The 13,726-nt window shown below is 40.9% G+C and overlaps 1 protein-coding gene across 1 annotated transcript; it reads left to right on the top strand.

Annotated features, from left to right (window-relative positions):
* Positions 1-141: 141 nt before the first annotated feature.
* On the top strand, positions 142-12,884 carry LOC126379526 (ferrochelatase, mitochondrial). The gene is made up of 10 exons (XM_050028316.1): positions 142-424; positions 986-1,092; positions 1,740-1,905; positions 3,988-4,105; positions 5,615-5,716; positions 6,186-6,351; positions 6,800-6,955; positions 7,357-7,473; positions 7,580-7,710; positions 8,529-12,884. Exons 1-10 carry the CDS (start codon positions 409-411, stop codon positions 8,629-8,631), a joined length of 1,182 nt encoding a protein of 393 aa, XP_049884273.1. The 5' UTR covers positions 142-408; the 3' UTR covers positions 8,632-12,884.
* Positions 12,885-13,726: the final 842 nt, after the last annotated feature.

Genomic DNA, 13,726 nt, shown 5'->3' with positions numbered 1-13,726 from the left:
GTAATAAATATTTATAAGAATGAGTGAAAAACCGGTAAGAAGAATGGAAATACTTAGCACATTACTACATTGACTACAACTCAATACAACTACAATCACAATCAGTGACCTCTTATCGTTCACTCACCACCATCATTTCATTCACTTGCTCTTATCACAGCTGCTGTCATGTCATCTTTTTTCGGCTTTGTTTATTAAAATAATTTGAAGAAACTTTCTTCATAACAGTGTATTTTCCTTAAATAAATCTGTCTTAAATACGTTTCTTCCTTCCGCATTTCTTAAGAACCTATGTGTGCATTGATTACATTTACAAAGTGGACAGGAAGGGAAAATTAATACATTTAGTGATTTTGTGAAATTTCGTGTTATTAATCGGAAATTACGTGAATTAATACAAACTGCAGGATGTTGTCTTCATTTTGTGAGTTTTTACTGTAGTATCGTAGTCTAAAAACTAATTTTATTACCGTTTTATGCTTTCCTTCGCTGCATGTAGTTATAACCTTTTCCTGTGCTCGTAAATAAAGATGTATGATTAGGCAGTTTTTTTTAATAGGTTTGAATAACCAATGTTATGATATCCTTCATATCTTTCATACCGGCGAATAATTATATTTATTAATTCAAAATAATTACATTATTTCCAACTTATTTATCAATCATGTTTAAATACTAACCCAGATAAATAATTGAATGAACTCTAGTGCTTTGTATATTGAATTCCACTTTATATTAACTCAGAATCATGGTCTGAATCATCCCCCTCAGTATTTGTTATAATTTCATTAAGGTATTGGCTGGAAAAGACTTGTTTTAGAGTAAAAAGTCCACCTTTTGTACCTATTTTTCAATGTATGTATTTTACAATAAAAAAATTAATAGATACATTTGAATCTGTTGAATAAAAATGGGGAGATTAGGGAGCACAGCACATCAGAGAAATGATAATGGAATAAAATGAATTAAATATTGTTTATTTCAGATCGCAACATGAGACTGCCCAGAATGTCGGCAGCGTACAGCACCGCAGCCAAACCTAAGACTGCCATAGTCCTTCTCAACATGGGAGGACCGAAGACCACTGATCAGGTATTTCATCTTGTTTTTTTTTATCTAATTTTTATCGAGGCTTGAGCCACTCTTGGTGGTTATGCCAGCCTCATAGTTTAGAGTGTTTAATGATGATCAAATCATCACTTTACAAAAGAACACCATTACAGCACTACACCATGCTGTTCAGGGATTGTTATTCCTAAGAGCCACAGTACAGTATTTATATACAAGCCTTGCCGCTACAGATACTGGATCTGCCAAGAGGCACCCATTGGTATTGGTATTCGCGGGCCGATTTCCGCAACTCGACGTCTGTGCGCCTATTTTGCGTGATAACTGAAACGGCTGGATTACTCCAGCCAGCCTAGTTCCCCAAGGAAGTCTAACAGTCCTTTGACGTTGCCGACCACCTCAGGGAGGCACCCCGCCAGGCCGAGGTTCCTGGCCCGGTAGTTTGCGACTCCTCCACACTCCAGTAGGACATGAGCCGCTGTCTCCTCCGCCTCCATGCAGGCTCTGCACAGGGGGCTGTCTGTGACACCTAGTGTGAACAGATGTTTGTTGAAGGCACCGTGACCAGTAATAACAGCTGTTACCTGTCTTAGTTGAGACCTCTTTAATTTCAGAAGTCTCTTGGAGAGACGGCTATTCAGAGTCATGAGCTTATGTCATGTTATATACAGGTGGGTGACTACTTACACCGTATCATGACAGACCGCGACATGATCCAGCTGCCAGTACAGAGCCGGCTCGGGCCGTGGATCGCGCGCAGGCGCACCGACGAGGTCAAGAAGAAGTACGAAGAGATAGGAGGAGGATCGCCCATATTCAAGTGGACGGAGACACAAGGTACATAACATAAACTGCCTATATACGTCCCACTGCTGGGCACAGGCCTCCCCTCAATCAACTGGAGGGGGTATGGAGCATACTCCACCACGCTGCTCCACTGCGGGTTGGTGGAGGTGTTTTTACGGCTAATAGCCGGGATCCAACGGCTTAACGTGCCCTCCGAAGCACGGAATCATCTTACTTTTTCGGACAATCAGGTGATTCAAGCCTGAAAAGTCCTTACCAAAGGACAGTTTCACAAAGTGATTTCGACAATGTCCCCATCGGGAATCGAACCCGGACCTCCAGATCGTGAGCCTAACGTTTATGTAACGTCTTAAACCTAAATAAAGATTCTATCTATCTATCTAACGCTCTAACCACTAGACCACGGAGGCTGTCAAGGTACATCTTTCATATTCAAAAAATACTTTAATGCACCATAAAGAGAAGAGAGTTACTTAACGGGTTACCGTCATTTACTGTAACGGCCTCCGTGGTCCAGTTGTCGAGCGTTAGGCTCACGATACGGAGGTCCCAGGTTCGAATCCCGGTGGGGAAATATCACAAAAATTACTTTAAGATCCCTAGTTTGGCTAGGACATTAAACGCTGTTCACCTGATTGACCGAAAGTAAGATGATCCGTCGTTCGGAATGCACGTTAAGCCGTTGGTCCCGGTTACTACTTACTGATGTAAGTAGATTTTCAAAGTTGTAATAGCAATTAGGGGGTGGGGAGGCGCTTCCTGACACAGGTCTTCACATGAGGCTTACTAGGAAGTCACAATAACGGGGTTATATATGATGTACTAAACCTGAAGCAAAAAAGTCTTCGTCGTGCTTTGCCACCTACTGAGGAGTCGCGTTTTGTAAAGTAAAGTAAAATCTTTATTTCCTCTACAAATAATAAAACACATGGATACATAAATACATACAAAAATACAATATTTGTAGAGGCTGGAGCCTAAACTAGGATACCCTGTGTTTTAGGACTCCAGGCCTCCACCCCCAAAAAGTCATGGTCAAGAAAAAATAACAAAATATAAAAAAATAAAGTTTTTTTTTTTTTTTAAATTGTTACACTAAATCATAAAATATTTCTTAAAAAGAAAATATCAAATCTATAAATGCTTGTGTGTGTGTGTGTGTGTGTGTGTGTGTGTGTGTGTGTGTGTGTGTGTGTGTGTGTGTGTGTGCGTGTATGCGTGTGTGTGTGTGTATGTGTGTGTGTGTGTGTGCGTGTATGCGTGCGTGTGTGCGTCTCACTTCTATTTAATTATGTCTAATAGATTCTCTGTTTCGTCATAATTAAAATTCTGTAACCATACAGCTGTTGTGTGCGAACGATGTGGCAAGAATAGGGCTCTATAGCCATCGGCGGCGCTGCGGGAACCCGTAGACTCACAAGTGCTGCAACAATCATCTACGATAGATGCTGTGGCCAATGATGATGATGATATAATACTATTACAAATTACAAATAAACTATTTTGATTTTTTTGAAGTAAATAGTCGTTACATGGCGGCTCAATGGTAACCCTGACACCAGGGTTAATGGTAATCCACTTCACAACTCACACGAAAGAAGAAGACTGTCGCTTAGACTAAAGTAAGAGTTAAGACCCAGAAGGGATGAGGTCGACGCCCGTCACAACTGGGTGCGGGGCGAAGAGTTAGATCAATACCGTCTTCACCATAAGGGCACACGGGGCCCGCGCCCAGGGCCCCCATTCTCGGGGGCCCCCGAAGGATCCACAATTTCTCTCGCACATTTATTCTCAAAACATTTTTGTCGGGCACATTACACTTTTTTCACAAATCAGGAATCTTAGCAGAAGGTTAGATTTACAAGGCATATCATATATTACGCCGTTATATTATCGATGACTGCGACTTTTCCAAAAAACAAAAAACCTATGCTGTATTTGATTACCTATAAATGGGTTCATAGGTACTTAGTAAAAAATGTGGTTTTTTTTTTACTTTCTAATTCGCTTTCTTTACTTTCAAAAAGGGCCCCAAATTCTTGTGTGCCTAAGGGCCCCAGCCTAGTTTAAGACGGCGCTCTATTAATATTATTCTATATTATTTGCTTCCAGGGAGACTATTAACAGATGAGTTAGACAAGAAGCTGCCGCAGTCAGCGCCACATAAGTCATACGTCGCCTTCAGATACGTGCCGCCCTTTACAGAGGACACCTTCCAACGGGTTGAGCAGTAAGTCACCAGGGCAGTTAAAAAGGCCACATCGATAAAAACAGCAATATTCTCTTCTTCATGTCGTGTCGATGGCAAACTAAATAGTATCGGCCCAAAACTTGGCAACAAGTATGGCGCTATCTGCAGCGCTCATCAGATCCTCCTGCGTGCAGGTGTTCGGGCACGCAGGACACGATGTAAGATGTTCCATCGTTTGGGGAACAGTGCCGCACTTGCACTTTAAGACCGAGCCAATATTGCTATCTGACATTTGTTTGCATTGTGCGCTTACTTTTGTAAGCGCAAATGTCAAATTGCTGTTTTAAATGAATTGCCTTGATGTGGCCTTTTTAATCCGTCTGATATACCCACCAATTTCTCAAACAGAGCCACGCTCCTGTCGGTGTAGCATTCTCCATGCTACTTTTTTAGGGAAAAATAGAGCAGTGGTTAAGATAAGATATTTATTGCATTCCTGATGTTTTACAGAGGTCTTAAATATAAAAGAAAGTACAAACAGGAACCCTGTGAGGGCACTACAACATACATACATACATACATAAACTCACGCCTATTTCCCACCGGGGTAAGCAGAGACTATAGAATTCCATAACACTACACTACAACAGCTTAAAATTTAAAGAAAAAATAGTAAAGATTATGTTAAAAAATAAAAGATAGATTTTACAATTATCACTATTTCATAGATTCGTTAAAAAACTCATGCAGCGTATAGAATGCTTTTTCAGTTAAGTATTTTTTTAACGACATTTTAAAGAGATGTATTTTGTCTATTTCAGTTATGAATTTAGGTAATTTATATATTCTAACGGACATTGAGTGAGGGCCGGAGTCTACAAATTTTAGATGAGAAGGGAGTTTGACCAGTGCGTTGTGAGGTCTTAAATGATTTGGTCGAGTATATTGGGGGAACATGTTCATGTTATTCCTAACGAATATTTTGCGAATACTACGAATAATTTAATATATTGCCTTCCGCCCCGCAGTACGTTAAACGTTGTACCGGGTGAGAGCCTTCAGCGCTCCCCATTTGTCCGGCCAAGTAGTTAATGCCATCTGCGGCAAATCTACAATAAGTCACGTCAAAAAAAAAATAGTTTACTAAAAAAAACAACCAACCTCGTTCATACAAACAACCTCGTTTTACACAGACACTACACATTGACATTTTCGTACACGCGCATCTGTGGCTTTTTGGCGGGAAAGGGAACGGGACAGTTGCTTTCTTCATTGAATAATCTAAATAATTAATACGAAGTGGTGTTTTGTGGTTAATGATCGCATTAAGTTAGTCGGAAGACATTCGTGACAGTGTTATTATATCGGAGTATTCAATGAACAAAGTGTATCTGCCTATTTTCGCTTCGTGCCAAGAAGCCGCTTCATAACTCGAAAGTTTATGCGGACTTTTGAGTTAATTCGTTTGGGGTTCGGAGTAGGAGTCTACTCTGTGGGTGCTTAGGTTTCATCATCATCACCTTTCATCATTTCATTAATGTCTCGCAGGGAGGGCGCCGAACGCGTGGTAATATTCTCGCAATACCCGCAATATAGCTGCGCCACCACAGGATCCAGTCTCAACGCCATTGCGGATTACTTCAAGGAACGGTAAGAAATATTATAAAGACAGACGGGGTGTTAGTGACATCGTAACGAAAACTCTGAGGGATAATTCAGACCATGATTCTGAGTTGATATCAAGTGGAATTTTCCATCAAAACACAATTTTCATGAATTTTCCGATAGCATATTCCACTTGATAACATCTCAGAATAATGGTCTGAATCATCCCCCTCAGTATACGTTGCGGTGTCACTAACACCCATACCTACTTGTATGTACTTGTATGGGGTGTAAGTGACATCGTAACGAACCCCCCTCAGTATTCGTTACGATGTCACTAACATCCTGTATATCGCTTTAAGGGATAGGATGGGGGAGGGGGGTTAAAATGGCCACATCGAAGCAATTCATCTAAAACAGCAATATTGCAATTTGACATTTCTTTGCATTGCGCACTTACTTTTGTATGCGCAAATGTTATCCTCGAATTAATCTCAGTTAAAATTGTTTCAAGACCAATCCCCACAAACGTGCAGTTCAGCATGATAGAGCGCTGGGCGACGCATCCGCTGCTTGCGCAGGCGCATGCTACGCGCATCCGAGAGAAGCTGGACAAGTTTGACGCCCAAATTCGTTCCGATGTACTCATACTCTTCACTGCGCACAGCCTGCCGCTCAAGGTGACTAGCCGACCCGGCCCGTCCTACTCACTAGTATCAGTCCCAGTAGTGACCCGTCCTAGTAGTGACCCGTCCCAGTAATGACGCGTCCCACTAGCGACCCGAGTAACGAATAGTGACCATAACACGTTCCGAAATGGTGATTTTGGTAGAATATAATTAAAACATAATTTTCACTATAAATAATCTCTGACGTTTTTATAAAAAATAAACTAGTTTTGATTTTTATTTTATTTATTTATTTGACTCACCAACAGTTACTAAATCTATACACCGCTACAATAGCATACATAACTTAATTGAACTCAATGTGTTTTCAAATTCCAAATTCATTTTTTTTTTAAATAAATCTTTATTAGTAAATAAAGCTTTCACATCACTTTACTAAAAAAAAAATATTGCTTTGCTATAGGATACATTAAACTGACTAATGACGTTTTTTCCGCAGGCAGTATCTCGCGGCGACACGTACCCTCACGAAGTGGCTGCGACAGTCGCGGCGACGATGGCCAGTCTTGGAGTTCCCAACCCTCACAGGCTGGTGTGGCAGTCCAAGGTGGGCCCGTTACCGTGGCTGCAGCCCTACACAGATGATGCCATCAAGGTATAGTAATCCGTTCGACTAGTGACCCGTCCCACCAGTGATCTGTCCGGCTAGTGACCCTTTCGGCTAGTCACCCGTTCGAGTAGTGACCCGTCTGAATAGCGACCCATCCGAGTAGTGACTCGTCCGACTAGTGACTCGTCCGACTAGTGACCCGTCCGGCTTGTGACTTGTCCCACTAGCGACCCCGTCCAATAAGCGTGACCCGTTCTACTAGTGACCCGCCTCACTATCAACCTGTCCCATTAGCAACCCGCCTCACTACCAACCTGTCCCACATGTGACCCCGTCCAATTACCGTGACCCGTCCCACTAATGATCCGCCTCACTACCCCACTAGTGACCCGTCCCTCTAGTGACCCATTCCACTAGATTATTCGCAAATCTTTTTTTTTTCACAGGACTACAGCAAAAAAGGCCACAAACACATGATTCTGGTGCCGATCGCGTTTGTCAACGAGCACATTGAAACATTACACGAATTGGACATCGAGTACTGTGACGAACTCGCTAAAGAGGTAACTAACCGCCTTGTTAGAAATAGAATGAGTACAATATGCGGCCTTATTGCTAAGTAGCAGTCTCTTCCAGGCAACCTTTGAGTTTGTGTATGTTTTGTCCCAGGCGGGAGTCGCGCAGATTGAACGCGCGGCGACGCCAAACGACCATCCGACGTTTATCGCGGCCCTCGCCGATATAGTGGCCACGCATCTCAAGAGCGATACACCAAGGGTCTCCAAACAGTTTCTCACCAGGTAAGTTAAAAAAATTGCAGCAAAATTTGGTACATAGCATTAAGTAAGGATTGGAACTAAACGTTAAGTTGTTAAATAATACCCACTACAGTGGAATTTTTTGTACTTCCGAATGCATATAACCCGGGTGCTTTCAAGGCCAGAGTGAACAGGTACCTTCTGGGCGAGCTCGCTCCACCTTAGGCCTCGTCAATGCCTTCGGGCAAGTCTGGGGCCAAGAGCGAACCCATCAAAGGTAAAAAAAAACTAAAGATAGGCAAAGACCACGGAATTCGACACAAAAAAGTCTATAATAGCCAATACTCCATCCATATCCGGCTAATTGAGGGGAGGCCTGTGCCCAGCAGTGGGACGTATATAGGCTGTTTATGTATTTGTTATGTTATGTCTTTTGGGAAATTTTGTTTACAAATAGGCGGTAACGAAGTTTTAACTAATTAAATTAAAATTTACATTATGTGTCTGCTACTAGTGACCCGTCCGGCTAGTGACCCGTCCGGCTAGTGACCCGTCCGAGTAGTGACCCGTCTGAATAGTGATCCGTCCGGCTAGTGATCTGATCATACAGGCTAATAATAAGTCCGGGCCTCCATAGGCCCGAGATATGAAAAAGACATACAAATAATAATAATAATGTGTCTGCAAGAAATTGATAAAGAATGCGCACCCTCAGGCCTATTGTCTTAAATTTTGTACCGGGTGAGAGCCCTCAGCGCTCCCTATTTGTCCGGCCAAGTAGTTAATACCATCTGCGGCATATACGATAAGTCTCGTCAAAAAAAAATGAGAAAAAAAAATCTAACCATTTTTATTTTCAGGTGTCCACACTGCGTTAGCCCAAGGTGTCAAATGTCAAAGAATTTCTTCAAGAGGCTATGCGGGATCAATGTGAACAGAGAACCAATTGTAACTAACTCTTAAATTGCACAAAAAAGACACAAAACGAAAAATAGGTTAGAAAACATAGTGTGAAATTTTTGGGTTAGGTAAGCGGACTCTGAACGGGATAACGCTTAAATGATGTTAGAAAAGTAATATTGGAACGTGTCGCCTTCCATCGATACACTGTCACATTATCGTGGCTATTTGGCACATCTGCATGGCCATTTCGTCACCATTTACCTGATCCCCTGATGTAAACCCTCCCCCACTCTTATGCAATCTGTCCCTTACAGTTATCATAGTTTATTTATTCATTTTATTTTTACAGTTTTACATTCATGACAGTAAAAACCAATTGGAATGAAACAAACACATATTTTAACTAGAAATAGCGAAATGCCACATCTGTGAATTTGGCCACCGAACAGCTGTACAGGTCAACGTCCGCTATTGATCGCTCCGTCACCTTTTGTTACACTTTTTCGAGAGGAGTCATCCTCTGGAGACTTTATCTCCACTAGTTTTTCTCCACTCCTGTACACAAAACCCTCTCCCCTCCATTACGTCCTTGGGCCTGTTTCATAAAACTTACAATTGTAAATTACAACGACAATTTGGTGTTCATTACGTAGCTAATATGAAACTGCAAAATATTCGCGGTCACACATTCCGCAATGTACATCAAATTGTCATTGTAATTTACAATTGTAAGTTTTATTAAACAGGCCCCTTATCGCCATTTTGTCACATTCCTTTACTCACTTCGTCACATTTGCATGACCACTATGTCACATTTGCGTGACCACTATGGCACATTTGCGTGACCACTATGGCACATTTGCATGACCACTATGTCACATTTGCGTGACCACTATGTCACATTTGCGTGACCACTATGACACATTTGCGTGACCACTATGGCACATTTGCATGACCACTATGTCACATTTGCAAAACCACTATGGCACATTTGCATGAGCACTATGTCACATTTGCATGACCACTATGTCACATTTGCATGATCACTATGGCACATTTGCATGAGCACTATGTCACATTTGCATGACCACTATGTCACATTTGCGTGACCATTCGGTGATTTCTTTCGCCATGAATATGTGATTACGTGACTCATTTGGCAAAGGGTTTTATTTTTTTTTTGTTTATCAGACAGATTAATATATTTCAGAAGATGCTTCCATATTATTGTGCCATTACACAGACTTGTCATATTTAAATCAGGGGGGTTAAAATGGCCACATCGAAGCAATCCATCTAAGGAAGCAATATTGCAATTTGACATTTGCGCATGTGAAATTGCAATATTGCTTTCTTAGATGAATTGCTTCGATGTGGCCAATTTAACCCCTTTATTATCATAGATATAGTGTATTTTCAATCCAGAAGCGCAGGTTTGAGGCCCGGCACCAGAACTTGTCAATGAGTTGTTGATTTATCTTAAGTGCAGTTTTCACTCACAGTTGGCTCGACCATTATAGACGGCGATACGGCTCACCTATCACGTCGGTCTAACAGAAAGCTCAGTAGCACTACCGACTTATGGTAATCGCAATTTAAAAGCCGTATTTGACGTCGATTTTTTTTTTAATTTCTGGGTTTTTTTTTTGGGTTTAAAAGCACGTTTGGGTTTCCTATATTTTTATTTGGTTTTCAATGGTTTTGTTAGTATTTTTACTAAAGGGATTTCACTTCTAAAGCTGTGCGTCCACTTTACTGGTCTCGGAGCGTACGAAGCATCTTTACGAAAGAGAGACTTTCCAGGCTACGTTCACCAAAAACAATACAGATGGCGTTGTACAGCTATTTCTATTTCTATTACCTATTTTCTCATTACTACATACACATACATAAACTCACGCCCGTTATCCCTAATGGGGTGGGCAGAGCCACAAGTAATCAAAGACAACTTGCAGCCACTGTTGATACGATATCGTAAGCTGGATATGATGAACCTTATGGTGATAAGGGATCAGCCTATCGCCCATAACATTAGTCCATCATGTTAGAGGACAAAATCCCTCTGTCGGTTTTTACGACATGCCCGGGAAGACAAGCAGCTGAACGTGTTCTATGTTTTTTATTTGCTCCCAGAACAGCATAGAAGCAAATTTCTTATCTCATTACTCGGGTACATAATTATTCCAATATACAATGTAATGGCAGAAGCATATATAAAAATAATTGTTGCTTGATATTTGGATCACATTATGTATAGAATTATGTTGCTACCTATATTGCTTCTCTTTATTTTGATTAGAATAATAATGGGTAGAAGATTTTTTTTTCTTTTCTCTTTATTTTTTAAGGAGGGTTTTACCTAAAGGCATGACACCCTCATAATGAGGCACCAATAAAATTAAGTAAGAAAATCTTAAACTAGTTTTACACTTTTCGGCTCTTAATGCCAAAATGCACTAAATTAAATAGAACTTTAGCATCTGCCGATTCTGGAGACGCCAAAATACTATTCACAATACCGACATTGTAATTCCTAGACATACACCTTCCCCGTAACGATTCATTCCGATCACACTCCACCGTAATGTGTGTCACATCTTCAATAATACCGCATAAGTCACAGTTTGGGCATTCTATCTTGCCCATCATGAATCCGAAGCTATTCAGTGGGATGTGACCGCAACGAAGTCGAAACGCTAGAACTAAATCATGTCTATTTACTTGTAATTGTACTTGAGTGTAATAAAAAGGGCCATTATTTACCCATATATCCAAAAACAAAGTCTTTTATGTAAAATGTCTGATATCCATGAAATTAGAAGGTTAAACGAAGGAAAATCTGTACAGCGCCATCTGTACTGTTTTGAGGAACGTAGCCTCGAAAGTCTATTCGCGAGAAATGCATTTTCGAAGGTATGTGACCTAACCTGTATTGGGGTGGTTTTCCCTTCGCGGGTTAGAAGGTCAGACAGGCAGTCGCTTCTGTAAAAACCGGACCTGTCAAATCTTCAGGTTAGGTAAGCGGACACTGTGAAGGATTTTTGCAGATTATCGTTTATACAGGTTCAATTGATTACCTCCTTTTTTGAAGTCGGTTATAAGCTGCTTCGTTTGCTCCGATTTCGGCCAAGTGTACTCACAACTAGACAATTTTTTTTTCATTTTTACAGACATAAGGTAATGAAATAACAAGCATTTTAAGTGAAACACGTTACCTCGCTATAAGCAGCAAACGGTTGTAAATGGGTGATAGTATACAGGGTGTTAGTGATAACGTAACGAATACTGAAGGGATGATTCAGACCATGATCACACCCCAGACACTTCATACAAACAACCACGTTCTACACAGACACTTCATCATCAGCCCATTAACGTCCCCACTGCTGGGGCACGGGCCTTCTCTATGGATGGATAGGGAGATCGGGCCTTAAACCACCACGCGGGCCCAGTGCGAATTGATGGTTATTAACGACTGCTAATGCAGCCGGGACCAACGGCTTAACGTGCCTTCCGAAGCACGGATGAGCTAGAGATAAAAACTTTCTTTTTTGTGGTCACCCATCCTATGACCGGCCTTTGCGAAAATTGCTTAACTTCAACAATCGCAGACCGAGCACGTTAACCGCTGCGCCACCGAGCTCTTCAACACAAACACTACACATTGACATTATCGTACACGCGCATCTGTGTGTGTGACGTCTGACTTCATACGATTCAAGTCTAAACTATGTTGGAGTTGGGGGTGAGGTAAACCTAGCTCAGCCGCTGGTGGGGAGCGGGGAGTTGCCGTTCTATAAGTAGTATTATTCCTTATTCTATGCCATGATTCTGAGTTGATATCAAGCGGAATTTCCTGTCGGAAAAGTCATGAATATTTTAGTGTTTTTTTTTATTATTTTCTGTTCATTTTTTAATAAATCGCTCGCGATTGGCCACAATCTTCCTTGATGGTAAGTGACGATATGGTCTAGGGTGGATCACGCTTACCTACCAAATGCCTTTTCACTCTAGCCTTGAAGACTCCCAGATTATAACGAGTCGGAAAAACAGACGACGGCAGACAGTTCCAGTCCTTTGCTGTTCGCATCAAAAAAAGAGGCAAAACGTTTAGTGCGGATGGGTGGTATATCCACAACTTTACTTTTGCGACGGAATATTCCAAAAAAAAAAAGTATATTTGATTTGATTCCACTTGATATCAACTCGGAATCACGGTCTGAATCATCCCTCAAAGTTTTCGTTACGATGTCACTAACACCCCGTATTATAATTTTATAAGTGATTCATGAATAAACTATTTATTGTTTTTATATTGACTTTAATTTTTTCGGTACCTTTTCAGCGCCTCCGTAAATGGTCGGAAGTTAGTCGACGGAAAAGAAAAAAAAAATACGCTAAACTACTACCTACTGTAAGATAGAAAAGAATCGATCGATCTAACATCGACTGACACATCACTATGCTAATGAATAAACTAATCTCAGCTTCGAGACTGCCCTCAAGATCATGTAAATGTGACAGTTCTCATATAAAAACAGAGACTTGAGCATGATCTTGAGGGCAGTCTCAGCTGTCATTCGTTTATTAATACCACCCTATCTTACGTACTTTGACAGATCGTAAAACGTTATCTTTATTGAAATATAATCACTAATTGTACTGAACCAAAGTACTGAACTGTGCCCCGTTTATCAAAACTTACAAGCTCTGCATTACAAGAAATTTTCTTGTATCAATTTTCATTATTACAAAAATGTGTTTATCAAATCTAGATACATGTTACAAGTGTCAATATTCATTTCACAAGTATATTTTACAATCCTTGTATTTTTTGTTAAACGTAATTTACAAGTACATGTGTGTAACTTGTAACTGGTGAACGTGACTTGTAAGTTTTGACAAACACGGCTCTGGTTGTTCTGTTTAATTAATACTGGCCCCGATTCCTGCAGACACCTCCTAATTTTGAGGTGTCTGCAGGAATCGGGGCCAGTATTAATTCCTCCTAATGATGATTGACAGCTGTTTAGTTTTTTTTAAATTTCCGCCTAAAATTGACGTGTGTTCCATAAATATTATGCCTGTCGATCGCCCGTCCTAAATGACAGGTAAAAACTTGATGGTGTCGATTAGGTTGTTGCCAACTTTTTGA

The sequence above is a fragment of the Pectinophora gossypiella genome, chromosome 29 (genome assembly GCF_024362695.1).
Source record: "Pectinophora gossypiella chromosome 29, ilPecGoss1.1, whole genome shotgun sequence".
NCBI lineage: Eukaryota > Metazoa > Arthropoda > Insecta > Lepidoptera > Gelechiidae > Pectinophora > Pectinophora gossypiella.
Note: the sequence above shows the minus strand (reverse complement) of the source record. Positions and strands in the feature narration are given on the sequence as shown.